This window comes from Drosophila biarmipes, chromosome X, assembly GCF_025231255.1.
Source record: "Drosophila biarmipes strain raj3 chromosome X, RU_DBia_V1.1, whole genome shotgun sequence".
Classification (NCBI taxonomy): domain Eukaryota; kingdom Metazoa; phylum Arthropoda; class Insecta; order Diptera; family Drosophilidae; genus Drosophila; species Drosophila biarmipes.
The window spans coordinates 14,883,427-14,896,444 of NC_066611.1; the positions used below are offsets into that span (position 1 = coordinate 14,883,427).

The 13,018-nt window shown below is 41.3% G+C and overlaps 2 protein-coding genes across 3 annotated transcripts; both read right to left on the reverse strand.

The window, feature by feature from the left end:
• Nucleotides 1–4,135: 4,135 nt before the first annotated feature.
• LOC108025618 (uncharacterized protein CG1552) lies at nucleotides 4,136–5,853 on the reverse strand. Of its 2 annotated transcripts, none has more exons than XM_017096153.3 (3): nucleotides 5,662–5,853; nucleotides 5,127–5,241; nucleotides 4,136–4,917 (listed from the first exon to the last, which is right to left on the reverse strand). In XM_017096153.3, the coding sequence occupies exons 1-3, from the start codon at nucleotides 5,807–5,809 to the stop codon at nucleotides 4,665–4,667; spliced, it is 516 nt and encodes a 171-aa protein (XP_016951642.1). In that variant the 5' UTR covers nucleotides 5,810–5,853; the 3' UTR covers nucleotides 4,136–4,664. The 2 variants fall into 2 exon arrangements, with proteins under 2 accessions (XP_016951642.1, XP_016951641.1); XM_017096152.3 differs by having other exon boundaries at nucleotides 5,088–5,241; nucleotides 5,662–5,847.
• A 4,335-nt stretch (nucleotides 5,854–10,188) lies between these two features.
• Nucleotides 10,189–12,123, reverse strand: LOC108025664 (uncharacterized). Its single transcript, XM_017096203.3, has 3 exons — nucleotides 11,800–12,123; nucleotides 10,890–11,010; nucleotides 10,189–10,418 (listed from the first exon to the last, which is right to left on the reverse strand). The coding sequence occupies exons 1-3, from the start codon at nucleotides 12,032–12,034 to the stop codon at nucleotides 10,295–10,297; spliced, it is 480 nt and encodes a 159-aa protein (XP_016951692.1). The 5' UTR covers nucleotides 12,035–12,123; the 3' UTR covers nucleotides 10,189–10,294.
• Between the last annotated feature and the right edge of the window lie 895 nt (nucleotides 12,124–13,018).

The following is a 13,018-nucleotide window of genomic DNA, read 5'->3' on the forward strand; positions in this document are numbered from 1 at the left end:
TCTGAAATCCAAAAAATTGTGATATACCCCCTTACAAAAATTGAGAGAATGGGTCAAAAAATAAATTTTCTTTTAAGTGATGCAGATCGATAGCAAATTAAGCCAGCTTTCCAAAACAGTCGGCCTTTTGGCTGTACTCCTTGATTTAAGAGAACTACGTTTAAAAAATCACAAGAAAATCTGTTTTTTTGACTAAAATCTGAAATCCAAAAAGTTGTGATATACCCCCTTACAAAAATTGAGAAAATGGGTCAAAAAATAAATTTTCTTTTAAGTGATGCAGATCGATAGCAAATTAAGCCAGCTTTCCAAAACAGTCGGCCTTTTGGCTGTACTCCTTGATTTGGGAGAACTATGTTTAAAAAATTACAAGAAAATCTGTTTTTTTGACTAAAATCTGAAATCCAAAAAATTGTGATATACCCCCTTACAAAAATTGAGAGAATGGGTCAAAAAATAAATTTTCTTTTAAGTGATGCAGATCGATAGCAAATTAGGCCAGCTTTCCAAAACAGTCGGCCTTTTGGCTGTACTCCTTGATTTAAGAGAACTACGTTTAAAAAATCCACAAGAAAATCTGTTTTTTTGACTAAAATCTGAAATCCAAAAATTGTGATATACCCCCTTACAAAAATTGAGAAAATGGGTCAAAAAATAAATTTTCTTTTAAGTGATGCAGATCGATAGCAAATTAAGCCAGCTTTCCAAAACAGTCGGCCTTTTGGCTGTACTCCTTGATTTGGGAGAACTATGTTTAAAAAATCACAAGAAAATCTGTTTTTTTGACTAAAATCTGAAATCCAAAAAATTGTGATATACCCCCTTACAAAAATTGAGAGAATGGGTCAAAAAATAAATTTTCTTTTAAGTGATGCAGATCGATAGCAAATTAAGCCAGCTTTCCAAAACAGTCGGCCTTTTGGCTGTACTCCTTGATTTGGGAGAACTATGTTTAAAAAATCACAAGAAAATCTGTTTTTTTGACTAAAATCTGAAATCCAAAAATTGTGATATACCCCCTTACAAAAATTGAGAAAATGGGTCAAAAAATAAATTTTCTTTTAAGTGATGCAGATCGATAGCCAGCTTTCCAAAACAGTCGGCCTTTTGGCCGTACTCCTTGATTTGGGAAAACTACGTTTAAAAAATTACAAGAAAATCTGTTTTTTGACTAAAATCTGAAATTTAAAAAATTGTGATGTACCCCCTACAAAAATTGAGAATATGGTTATCAAGGGCCACTTGGCCGAAAGTCTTTGCCAAATACAACTAGTTAAACATTCATTTAAATATTGATTTAAAACTAACGTCAAAGATTGCATCTCAGTTCCATTACAAAATCAACTGCCGCTCTGTGGAATAGAGCTTATCCCAGTCAAAGCAAATCTGTCTCGTCATTATTGATTCCGAACTTCAACTTTATTCAAAAGTTATTTAGTGCTCTCCCCTTGCTCCTGCTGCAACTTTTCCATTTTTTGTTGAAGAATGTCAATAAGCGAGAAGCTCAAAGTGCTCCGACAACTCAACAGTTTTGAGTTCAGGCCAGAAAAGTCCGCGCCGTCTAATTGTGCGCCGAGGAGCAGCTGGAGAAGTCTGGGAACAAAGAAAACTGAAATCCGCCACTGGGATGAATTGTCCATTGACTGGAGCCGGAGCTGTGAATGTAGCCGTAGCCGTAGCTCAACCAGAACCAGAACTTTGCCAACCCAATGTTAATTAATGGACATTTTGGCATTTCACTCAATTCAGCAAAGGTCGCCATGACGTTCGGTCAATGAAATTGTCAGGGGCCTTAAAGTGCCGGGCATAAAAAAAATCTTTTGTCTTGAACAGAGCAGAGAATGGCTGCCCTGAGACAAAAACGCAATTTTGAATGCATTGAATTTTTATAATCATCCACAATGTGGCCGCATGCAGATAAGGTAGATACCCTCGCCCCCGGCTGCACTTTTCGCCGCCGACTGCAGGTATGTACGACGACAAAGGGGCTGCGGCACGCCCCACAAATCACCAGGCGCATGTAGAAAGTACATGCATATATGCTTAAAAGTAGATGTGAGCAGACAACCATGTATATGACATCACCAAGGACATAAATGAAACAAAAACATCGAAGAAACTAAAAGGGCAAGAAGCCTAAATACCCTTATTTCGATGATATAGTCATGATCATCAAGTTATCTTCCTAAAAATAGAAGATGGCATAGGTACTGCTTGAAGTTCTAGGGCTTAAAAAAATAAATACTAAATAAATATTTAACATTTTTATATGAATAAAAAAAAAGGGATCAAAAAAATCGAAGAAAGGACTCTTTGACATGTTTCGTTGTTTGGAAAAAACGCCTTTAAGTATTTTAAAGATAGGGTTTAGGGATAGGGATTACCTTAAAGGGGAGGAAATTGATTTCGTTAAATACAAATTCAAAGGGGTTATTCTGTTTCTAACTATTTAATCAGCACTGTTGTTTCCAATCTCTAGAGATTAAAGCCTTGGCTCAAACCCCACGCAGAAGTGCACACGCCCTGTCACTTCGAAAGGTATCTAGCAAAAAGCGGCTAGAACTAAAAGCGTACGATAAATATAAATTGCATTGTGCAATAATCTTCAAAGTGCAACAAAGTAAAAAAAGCAACAACATCATCTGCAGATGCAACAACAATGGCAGCAAGAAGGACGACAAGGCGCCACGCACACGCACACACACAGCTAGAGTACACACACGTATGGGGGGCACAATGAGATGTTGCCGCATAAAGCCACATAAAAAATAAGACGACGGGTGGGGCAGGAGGTCCAAGGAGGCACATCCCAGTGCCAGGATGCGACTATAGCCACACAAAGTAAACGAGGCGAGGTGGGTGGCCGACTGGTCCATGGGGATTATCAGGACCCCGGCCCTGGGCTCTGGATCCCGGATCTGGGTCTGGATCTGGGGTAATGTTTTGCCACAAAGCCAAGGACATTGACGTGGCAGGCGAAAGGACCGGGAGACCTGGAAAAGAGCCAGCCAAATGACTCGCAATTGTTTGCAATTTTCCATTCACTCTCATTGACCGTTCACCTGATTTGTTTTTTGCTGACTCGGCAAAAGGCGGACAGGGTACAGTTGTGTTCGATAGGCAGAGACAATCGGTTTATCGGTAAATGACTTTTAAGCTTAAATTAACCTTACATTTCTTTGACATGCTCGCTTTTTAACTCTACTCTGATTTTTATTTTGTAAAATGATATTAGCTATATTAAAACACATTTTTAAATTACTAATAAAACCTCAAATATGTCTTTAATCTAAGTATGTTGATTTAATGGGAATAAGAAAGTATATGTTAACTGTAGAAATTTAAATATCTTTCCTTTTAATTTTATTTCCTACTTTTTCCTTCAAGATCAATACTTAATTTTTTATTTTACCTAGGAAATCCTTTAAGTTTTTCAAAAAATTACCCCCATTGCTCGGCGCCTCTGCCTTTGGACCGCAACATTATGGCAGCTAACGGTGAGCCGATGATGCCGAGTATCCTTTGTATTTACTGCAGCGCCACGGCAAGGATGCGGCGAGGATAAGGACGGCCAGGACAACGACAAGCTACAAAACAAGTGCAGCGGCAGTGGGGAAAGAGCGCCAGGAGGAGGAGAATGCTCAGCTCAACACTGGCTATCAAAAGTGTTGCTTATTAAAATAAAATTTATTGCTTGTTTGCAGATAAAAATGAAGACAGAAGCACGAGCTCCGGAGCTCTGCAGCTGCATCTGCTCCATAAAAGTGTTAAAACGATAAGCGGAAACAGGAAGCAGCGCTGCAGGATATATTCCCCCCACGCCCACACCGCCCAGCCGCCCTGAAATCTAAGTTCGAGAAGGACGGCACTTGAGACCCCGAAAAACCCTAATGGGGGAGTCCGGGGGAAAAAGGGCTGCAGCTACTTGGTCACGGCCTCTGAGCAACGTTAGAAAAAAGTCCATCAACTTGGACAATCAGACCCTTTCGAGAGCCTGTCTAGACGAATGCCGAAAGAGTGACAGCTTCGATTCAAGAGGTTTCACTGTGAAAAAGTCAGTGAAAAAGTCAAAAAGAACTTTACTACTAAAAAAAGACCTTTATTTTAATTAGATGAGAAAAAGTCATAATAAAAGTTTATTCATTTTAAATATTTCATTATATTTCCAGAATAATACCATTTCAAGCCAGCAAATGCAATGTCCTGTGACCATTTTGTCTATAATTAAGGAAATCAATTTAACATGTTTACAATATCGCTCACTTATTTAAGACCTTTTCTTTAAGATTTATAAAGGTTATCTAGAATACCACAAAAATCACTAGGGGTTTGATATCGCCATTAAATGTGTCTAAAAGTATGCAACAATATATTTTTGTAATATAGAAAGATGCTTATCCTTATTCAGAGCATACTTTTAGGCACCTTACATAAAATTTAAGAGTGATTTCAAAACTCTAGTGATTTTTTATATGCGTATATTATCAGTTACATTATAGCCTATATGTTGAGATTGAGCTTAGTAAAATCCAAGGACTGGTTCCATTTTTCGCTCAGTGTCGGGATGACCGAATGACTCCTTTTGCAGGCAGAAGTACACGTTGACCAGTAATTTGATTTGCTGGCATGTCGCTAGCGTCATCCTCGTTTGGCCCATCCTGCGCCTAGTAGTTGTTGTAGACGAACTCGCTGAGGAGCGAGTTGTTGGGCCCGTCGCCACCGGCGGATCCACCACCGGCGGATCCCGCGGAGCCGTCCTGTTTGTTGCGCAGCAGGCGGTGTCGGAAGTGCATGGTGCGCAGGCGCTGCATCCGACGCTTCAGGTTGCAGTAAACCGGACAGCAGTCGGGGAAGGGCTTGTACATCAGCTCCTCCTCATCGCCCTGCTCGCACTGGTCGGGCAGGATGTCCAGGCAGCTGGAGGAGACACAAAAGCGGCACCAGGCCGGGCGACGGGGCATTAGTTCAGGTTCTACTTGGGTTCTATGCACGGGGATTGGAATGGGACATGGACATGCTAGGGAATGGGTGCGGGGTGGAGTGCACATGCTGAGCTAGTTATACATAGAATTGCATTGGTCAACTACTCATTCGGCCTAGACATTTTTTCCACTACGAAAATAGACCTGGAGCGGGCCATTATGTGGTTGTTCTCGCAGAAGAGGTTCGAGCACAGGCTCAGCAGAACCAGGCGGCGGGGCAGGAACTTCGACTGCTCCCACATGCAGCGGCGAAAGGTTCCTTCAAGGATTGTAAAAAAAAGGGGTGATAAAACCCAATTAACATCGTATGTATACTTAAAAACTTAAACAGTAACTATAATTCAAAATAAAATTAAATACACTGACAACTTATTTAAAAAACTTTTGGGGAGACTTTGTTAGACAATTTTTTTGATAAGAGTTTATAATATACGAATAATACCAACCCTTTAGGTTATTATCTGAAGCCTTTTAATATAATTATTATTTGTGAAACTATTATTAATTACTGTGATTCTCAGGTCAACTACAGATCAAAGATAATAGTGAATTAAAAAGAGCTCTACTACAAAGTATTGACCTTTAATTTATGTTTCATATTATAAGACCTTTAAGATCCCTCTTCCCAGTGCCACCTACTTTTCTCTCAGTGTGGAGAGATCCCAAAGGGCAGACTTACGCAGCACACTATTGTCGTTCTCCCCGGAGTCCTCCTGCGTGTTGTAGTTGCGCTGCAGCTGGTAGTGCTTCATGTGGAACTGGCCGAAGCCAAGGACGCCGACGAGGGCCAGGCACAGCAGGACCCAGATCTTCTCCAGCTGGTACATCTCGGTGACTCGGCTGGCGGGTGCAAACTACGCGCTAAGCTCACACCATTCCACAATCCCATAGTGCCACACAAACAAAAGCCACACGGGCATTATTTAGTCGGCATTACGTATACGCAACGTCTGACGGCATTCCCATTGCCCTCTGTGTGTGTGGGTAGTTAAATTGGCGTTTGTGCCACGGCACTTGATTAAATCAAGAATAAAATTGCAATGCAAATTTTGCGTTCTACCCAGGCCAATGTCCATGTCCATGCCCCAAGCTCTCGCCCATGATTAATGCCCCCCATCCAATCCAATCCCATCCCAGCCCATCGCATCCAAAACAATCCGCACCATTCCAACTGAGAGAAACCCACGCAGATTGGACCGAAACAGTTTGTCATAATAATCGTTTGTTTTCCAGCAATCGCAATAATGTCAAGTGCAAGTTTTGTGGGCCACTGAAACGGCAGCATCACATGGAAATGGCGATCGGTTTGTTTTTTAGGGCGTGCGAAGGGATGTTTTGATTGTTGCGGTGCTCAAAAGTGATCATGAAATGTCTCAAATAAGAATTATGGAAAATATTGTTTACTAGTTTCTAAAACATAAAATACGTAACAGAGAAAAATATGATACGATAATCGATAAATCGATATCAGTTCTATCACTCCGATAAGTTTATGATCTTTCTTTTTGCTCTCTTTTTCCATTTTGGAGAGTTTCTTATATTGCTTCCTCGACTTTGTCCACAGTAATGCTAGACACCATCTCGTTCTTTCATCTTTTAGATTATTTGAGTGACTTTTTTACAAAATATATCGATTTTAATAAACATTATAGTTTGTAGAAAGATATTTTTTAGAGATTTTTAAATAGTTTGGTTATGTCAAGTTATCAAATTTCTAAACTATTTTATACTTACAAGTCCATTGTTAATTTATTTAGAAGTTGACTGCACTTTGACCCATATATAGAGCTCATTGGGGGATTTCCTTGGACACAGCGACCCATCTGTTTCTAGCTTTTTGACCTCTGCCCTCTGCTTTCTGTCCCTTTCCCTTCCTGTTTTCATTTTTTGCGTCACTGTTGTGGGGCGTGGCCTGTCAACTCATTAGCCGGGTATTTACCCCCCTGAAACCATTTTCCCTGTGGAAAATCGCCCTGCCAACAACCTTAAGTAGCTTAAAAGCTTTTTTCCGAGCTGTCCCATGCAAGCAGAACTAAAGGAGAACTTCAACGATGCATTAGGAAGTAATGTCTTAGTTGGTTCTTGGCTTTTTTGTCATTTCCCGAGCAGAATGATTGAAAATATCATATGAAGCTGAAAATAGCTTTTAAAAAAAGTACCCTATACGTATATAATATAGTGTCACCTTATTTATGGAACTAACACCTCTGTTGCACTCCCTTCGATTTGCCCAATCTCAGCCTGGAAATTATCACTGGGTCTTGGCTTTGGGACTGGGACTTCAAGTGAGTCTGGGGATTAGCCCAAAGTTTTGGGTGGCAGCTGCTTTGAGCAGTTGGCCTGCGGCTGGTTAACTGGATAACTGCATCTAAGTGAGGGAAATGGCAGGAGCAGCCACAAGCTGCAGCTTGGAAAGTAAAAGTTGCATCTCGAATCGCGGCACGCACTAATACTCCAAAACTTTGGCCCAGGATCCCAGAGGGTTGGCTGGAAAGGGGGGGAAAAAAAACCATACACACACAGGGCGAGTAAACGCGGGAGAAGTGGAAAACAACATTTTTGAAAACTTCGACTGGCAGTTGGAGGGAAAACTGGGGAAAACGGGGAAAACCCCTCGCTGGCCTCCTTGGATCGAAACGGCAGCGGCAGCGCTTTATTTATACTCGGTCGTACACTTTCAACTGTCTGAAAATCGTATAAATAATTTCTTGGCTTCTTTTCTTTTGCCATTTTTGAAGCATGCACTAACGAAAATGATTACAAACTTTCCCAAATGACATCGTAAAAAGTTAAATAAGTTTTTCAGCAGTGCTGCAGCGGCAACGAGGGCCTTGCAAGTGGGCAAAACGACACGCTAAGTGCTAGCAAATTCCATGCGTAATTGCATTCTGAATATTTATTTGCCGGAGTTGCAACAACTTTCGAATTTCCACTTTTTGAGGCATGAGGGATGGGGGATGGGGAATCCACGCAGCTCACGTCGCGTTTACGTCAAGTATACATCACGTATACGCCGCATTGTACGGCGAATTGCGAAGCGCTAGAATTAGCCGAAGCACTGCGGGCACACAGGTGAGGAGCTGTAGCTGTGCCATTCAGAAATCACCAGGGATACGGCTTAATTTAATTTATTAGGACTTTTTACTTTGAGGGCATACTTGCGGCGGTTTTGCCATTTATCATATTTCAGGTTTGTTCACAAAGTTCGCCCCTTTCTTCGTTGTTTTTAATATCACGCATACGAGGTGGTGCACATGCAGGAGCCAACTTCAGTGCCATATGCTCGAATGAAACCGGCTAATTTCATTTATTTGTTTTAATCAAATCTCAAGCTGATTTGCCAGCACAACAATGAATTTTCTAAACAAATTTAAAGTCCTTGTAAAGCTGGACTAATTTTATATGCAAATGCGAAATTTCATTAATAAAAAGTTGAATATTCATATTAATATTCCAGCACAATGGCTAGCATTAAATATAACTTTAAGCAGGCAAAGTGCCATAAATTGCGAAACGCCAGTACACAAAGGCGATGGCCGCAGAGACACTGCCCCACCCACACAAGTGCCAGCCCGCAACCACGCCCACCGCACCACCAAGGCTGGTGGATCCCGCTGTGTTATATATTTGGAGCAGGCAACAATTAAGTTTGTAAAAGTTAAAAGTTTTCCAGCGACAACATTGTCTGCGTCGACCTTTTGTTTGCACGTGGCTGTTATCCACTCGCCTCACCTCCTTCCATTCCCGTTCAAATCCCCCTCCATTCCGCCTGGCCAATTCCACTAAGCCACATCGCTGCTGCTAGACCAAGTCGAGATCCCTCGGCTGGTGGGGTTCCTTGGGGTGGGCGGGTCAGGGGCCACCTGGACGTGTTGTTGTGGAAGGCGTAAACTGTATTTTTATGACACTAAGCAAACAATTAACTCGAGCGGCTAAGCATTAGGGAAGGGAGTCAAGTACACTGGGAAATATAAATAATATAAATCATACAGAAATAGTTTGTTATACTGAAGAAGAAATTTAATTGTAATCAATTAATATTGTATATTTACCTTTAAGAGAATACAAATGTGTAGTTTTTTATTTTAAAAATTTTCCAGTAAAAGCAAACATCCCTACGGTTGGAAACCACTTTTAAACGTTATTTTAAGGTGTTTAAAAGTATGCTGTAAATGAATAAATTCTTTTAGTTTTCCAAGTTTAATGCACATTGTTGCATACTTTTAGACACCCAATATTAAAATTTATTGTAGTATATTAAATATTTGTATGGAACTCCGAATAAAAACAAATGCGAAAAAAAAATATAATTACCGTTGCATACTTTTAGACACCTTGAACTTTATTAAGAAATTCCCTTAAATGTTGGCTTTATGCTTAAATAATTTCTCATGGTGCAAAGGTAACCATGGAAGCGTGGAGTATGAGCTAGTTGCCAACGGCTTGTGCCATCCGCCAAGACAATGGCCAACAGATACCGCTGGAACCGCCAGTCCCCAGTTCCCATCCCACTGCCAATTCCGTTTCCCACTCGGCCACGCCCCCAAGGGCCAGTTGGTTACTTTATTTTTGGGCCCAAGTCAATTAGAATGCTAATTTGTATGCAAATATTTGTGAATTGAATGAGGTTGTTTTGGGCGTGTGTCTCCAGTGTTCAGAGCTCAGTATTCAGCATCCAGTTACCTACTGGTATCCAGTATCTGTATCTGGTCCTTTGTCCCATGCCCTTTGTTTATTTGTTTGTTTGTCCTTTATTACGGAACCGGAAATAAACTAAAAGCCAGCCGAAAGGGAAAGTGAAGGAAATTGCCTGCAGCTTGGCGCCAGGGCAATGAACACCTCTCACAGGATCTCGAGTCCTTTGAGTGGAGTGTGGAGAGCGGTCGCAAGAACCATTCATCATAAACTTCAGGAGACGTGAGATTTAAAAGCAATCATCCTGAATGGTGGCCCGACACTGGAGGGCTCTATTTAAATGGAATATTATGAGCTAATCGAAAGAGCAAGGGTGGGCTGCAATTCAAGAAAATATAGTTATATTGTACAAGTAGATACCTTAAAGCTTAAGAGCTACTTTTACCCATAAACTGCAATATCAATTAGTTATTTAGAACGCTGGGAAACCGAGAAGGGAAACCAAGACATCAAGTGCTCTCAATATTCACACTTTCGACAGAGACAAACGAATGCCTTGTTTTATGCAGTAACCCATATTTATTGAAGCATACAGTTCTTAGTCACAGAGAGCACTCAAAAAAAAAGGAAGGCGAAGGAAGTCAGGCCCGGGAGTGGTAGTTCACATATGGGATGGGTCAGTAGTGGGGCTCCTTGCCGAAAAAGGAGAAGGTCTCGTTGCACCGAATCTCGTAGCAGTCCGGAAAGGATGTGAAGTGCCTCGATAAGCGCAGATCGAATATGAATTCGCAGTAGGGATAGCTGAAAGTGGGAGCGAACATCGGAATGTAAACAGTGTGGGCCAAGAAAGGATTGCCGGAATGGAGGTGATGTGATGCATTGGTGCGGATGCAAGAAATCGCTGATGAAATATTTATTCCCGATGGCGAGGCGATGTCGATGTGGCAGTGGCAGCTCGACAAAGAGAAGCCAAACGAGTCGAAACAATGCTGCCAGCCATTTTAATTGTTATGCAATTCAAATGCCAGTGCTGCCCAGTAACCCATACCCATGCGTGCCCCGAGCTCAAGTCCGAAACGAAAACCCCAAGCCGGAGCCAAACAAGTTTATTTTAAAATGCAATTCACACTACAGAATAACAGAGGCGTGCATAAATTGCAAATTGCATGTGCTGGCTGGGTATTTCAATGGCACTAGGTGGTTGGTATTTATGGCGGTTATGTGGAGGCGGGTGCTTTTGGGTGGCTGAGTGATTGCGATTGCATAACTTACATTGGCGGAAACCAGAGAAAGCAGCGATATGTGCAGAGTATGCCGAAGGGTCGCTTAAATTCACCGTCTGGCGTTTGGATTGAGCCGGAATTGTGCTTCCTCCAGCATTGTGATGCCCAGCCTGCAAAATGGTTGGCATTTAGAACTGAACCCGTGTGCATTGCTGTTTAGGAGTGACTAATCTGGGTGCCACAGTCCCCGTTGCGTAGGGACTTCGACTGCCAATTAAGCCTAAAACATTCCCCCATTCATTGGTACGACTTCGCTTTTCAATTTCTACTTCGGTTTACCCCGTACCACAGCACTTTTTGATATGCTTTCAATGGAATGCAAATCGCTGCTACATTGTTCTTATCGGATTCAAAACTAAGCCCCGATGGGATTACTTTCGATGGGTAGTGCACTTAAATCTTAGGAAAAACAAATAGTTTAAGAAGTTTTAAGTTTTATATGTAGTTATTTAAAAAAAGATCCTAAAGAGTGTCCCTACTTTTAGTTGAACAGAGATTGGTCTTTGTATATTAGAACATTTAAAGCCAGCACAAAATCAGATTTAATTCCTGTATTTTTAAAAGCATTTCATGTTTCCTCCCTTTTGATAAAATTGATTTTAAAGTTCAGGTGTTAATAGATATATGGTTATTTCCATATTTGTTGTACACTTTAATGACAAAAAAGAAAACAAAAATTGCCACAATAAATGGTTTATTTTTAGTTGGTTGTCCTCATCTGGTTGATATACTTAATAACCTTGTTTTATTATTCAACCACAACGCAGTTTCTTGTCAGTGTCTTTTGACGTCGCACATTAACTACCATTGAATTTTCACCACAAAACACCCACACACAAAAAAAGTGATCAAAACAAAAAATAACTTTTCAGGGGGAGGAGTTGATTGGGACTACATACTTCCATAGTTGTAATCACATAAACAGCAGAGGATTAACAGCAGAACAAATGCGATTGTTGTGGTGCTCTTGCGTGTGTGTACTGCAGTTATGGATGCTCTCGTTGTCGTTTTTGCCGTTTCTGTTATCGATTTGGCCATTGCACAACAATCGTAGTTATAGCCACCGTCACCGTCGAATTCGGTATCTGTATCTGAGTCTGACGCCAAAACTGTATCTAAATCTGAGCCTGCCATGTAGCCAGCGACTTGGGACGCCTTCGGTTGCCTCGAGTGCGTTGCGTGGATGTCTCGGCGCGGTTTTAACCGCCGCCAGCGATGGATGTCGCGAGTGTGCCGAAAATCGCCAGCGAATATCAAGCAAACGAATCAAAATGGGACAAAAGAATACAACAAATAGAAAAAAAGCGGAGAAAAAAATGATACAAATAAACAAACGGCAAAGAAATGCCACGAGTTTGAGCTGTTGTGCGCCTAAATTGATGCCAATTGATAAATTATCGCATGCGACTGTGTGGGTATGCGACCCCATCTGCCTCCTTCTTCTTCATTTTCTACACTGCTCCTGCTCTCTAATATGATTACTACACGGAGAAAAAAACTGTAGCCCCAAAAAAATAAGCAACAAACTGAATGAAAGCAGTGCATCATTACTTGTGCCCTACGTTGGGCGCCACTTTTATATGTCATTAGTTATTTTCCCAAAATGTTTTGTTTATATGTTATATATTTATTTCACATTTTTTCTCAGTGCAAAACCAAAGCAATAGGGAGAGTCAGTCACACTTTGCCATCCTCGTTTTCCGTTTTGGTTTCGTTTTCGGTTTTCATTTCGGTTTCAGTTTCGAATCTCATGGGATTGTAGTTGCGGCTGTTGCCACCTTTTGTGTGGCAAATCAGTCAGCTATCGCCCAATTCAGGTGAGGAAGGGGCCGGCCAGGGAATGGGATGTGGCATGGAAATGAGATGGGGATGGGACACTATGAATGCATAAGCTCGGGGAATGCAACCTGTTTAGCGTATCTGCTGGGTCACTTACACTCGGCATAATCAGCCAATCACTCAGTCAGATAATCATTCACGCAAATCAAATGCCAAATATCAGCGTTTGCAATATGAAATTGCGTTATGAATCACATTTCCAGCTGCACACCGAATGGGGTGAATCATTCACAGTTCGGCAAATAAATACCGAATGAAGTGATGCGCCATTATATCCAT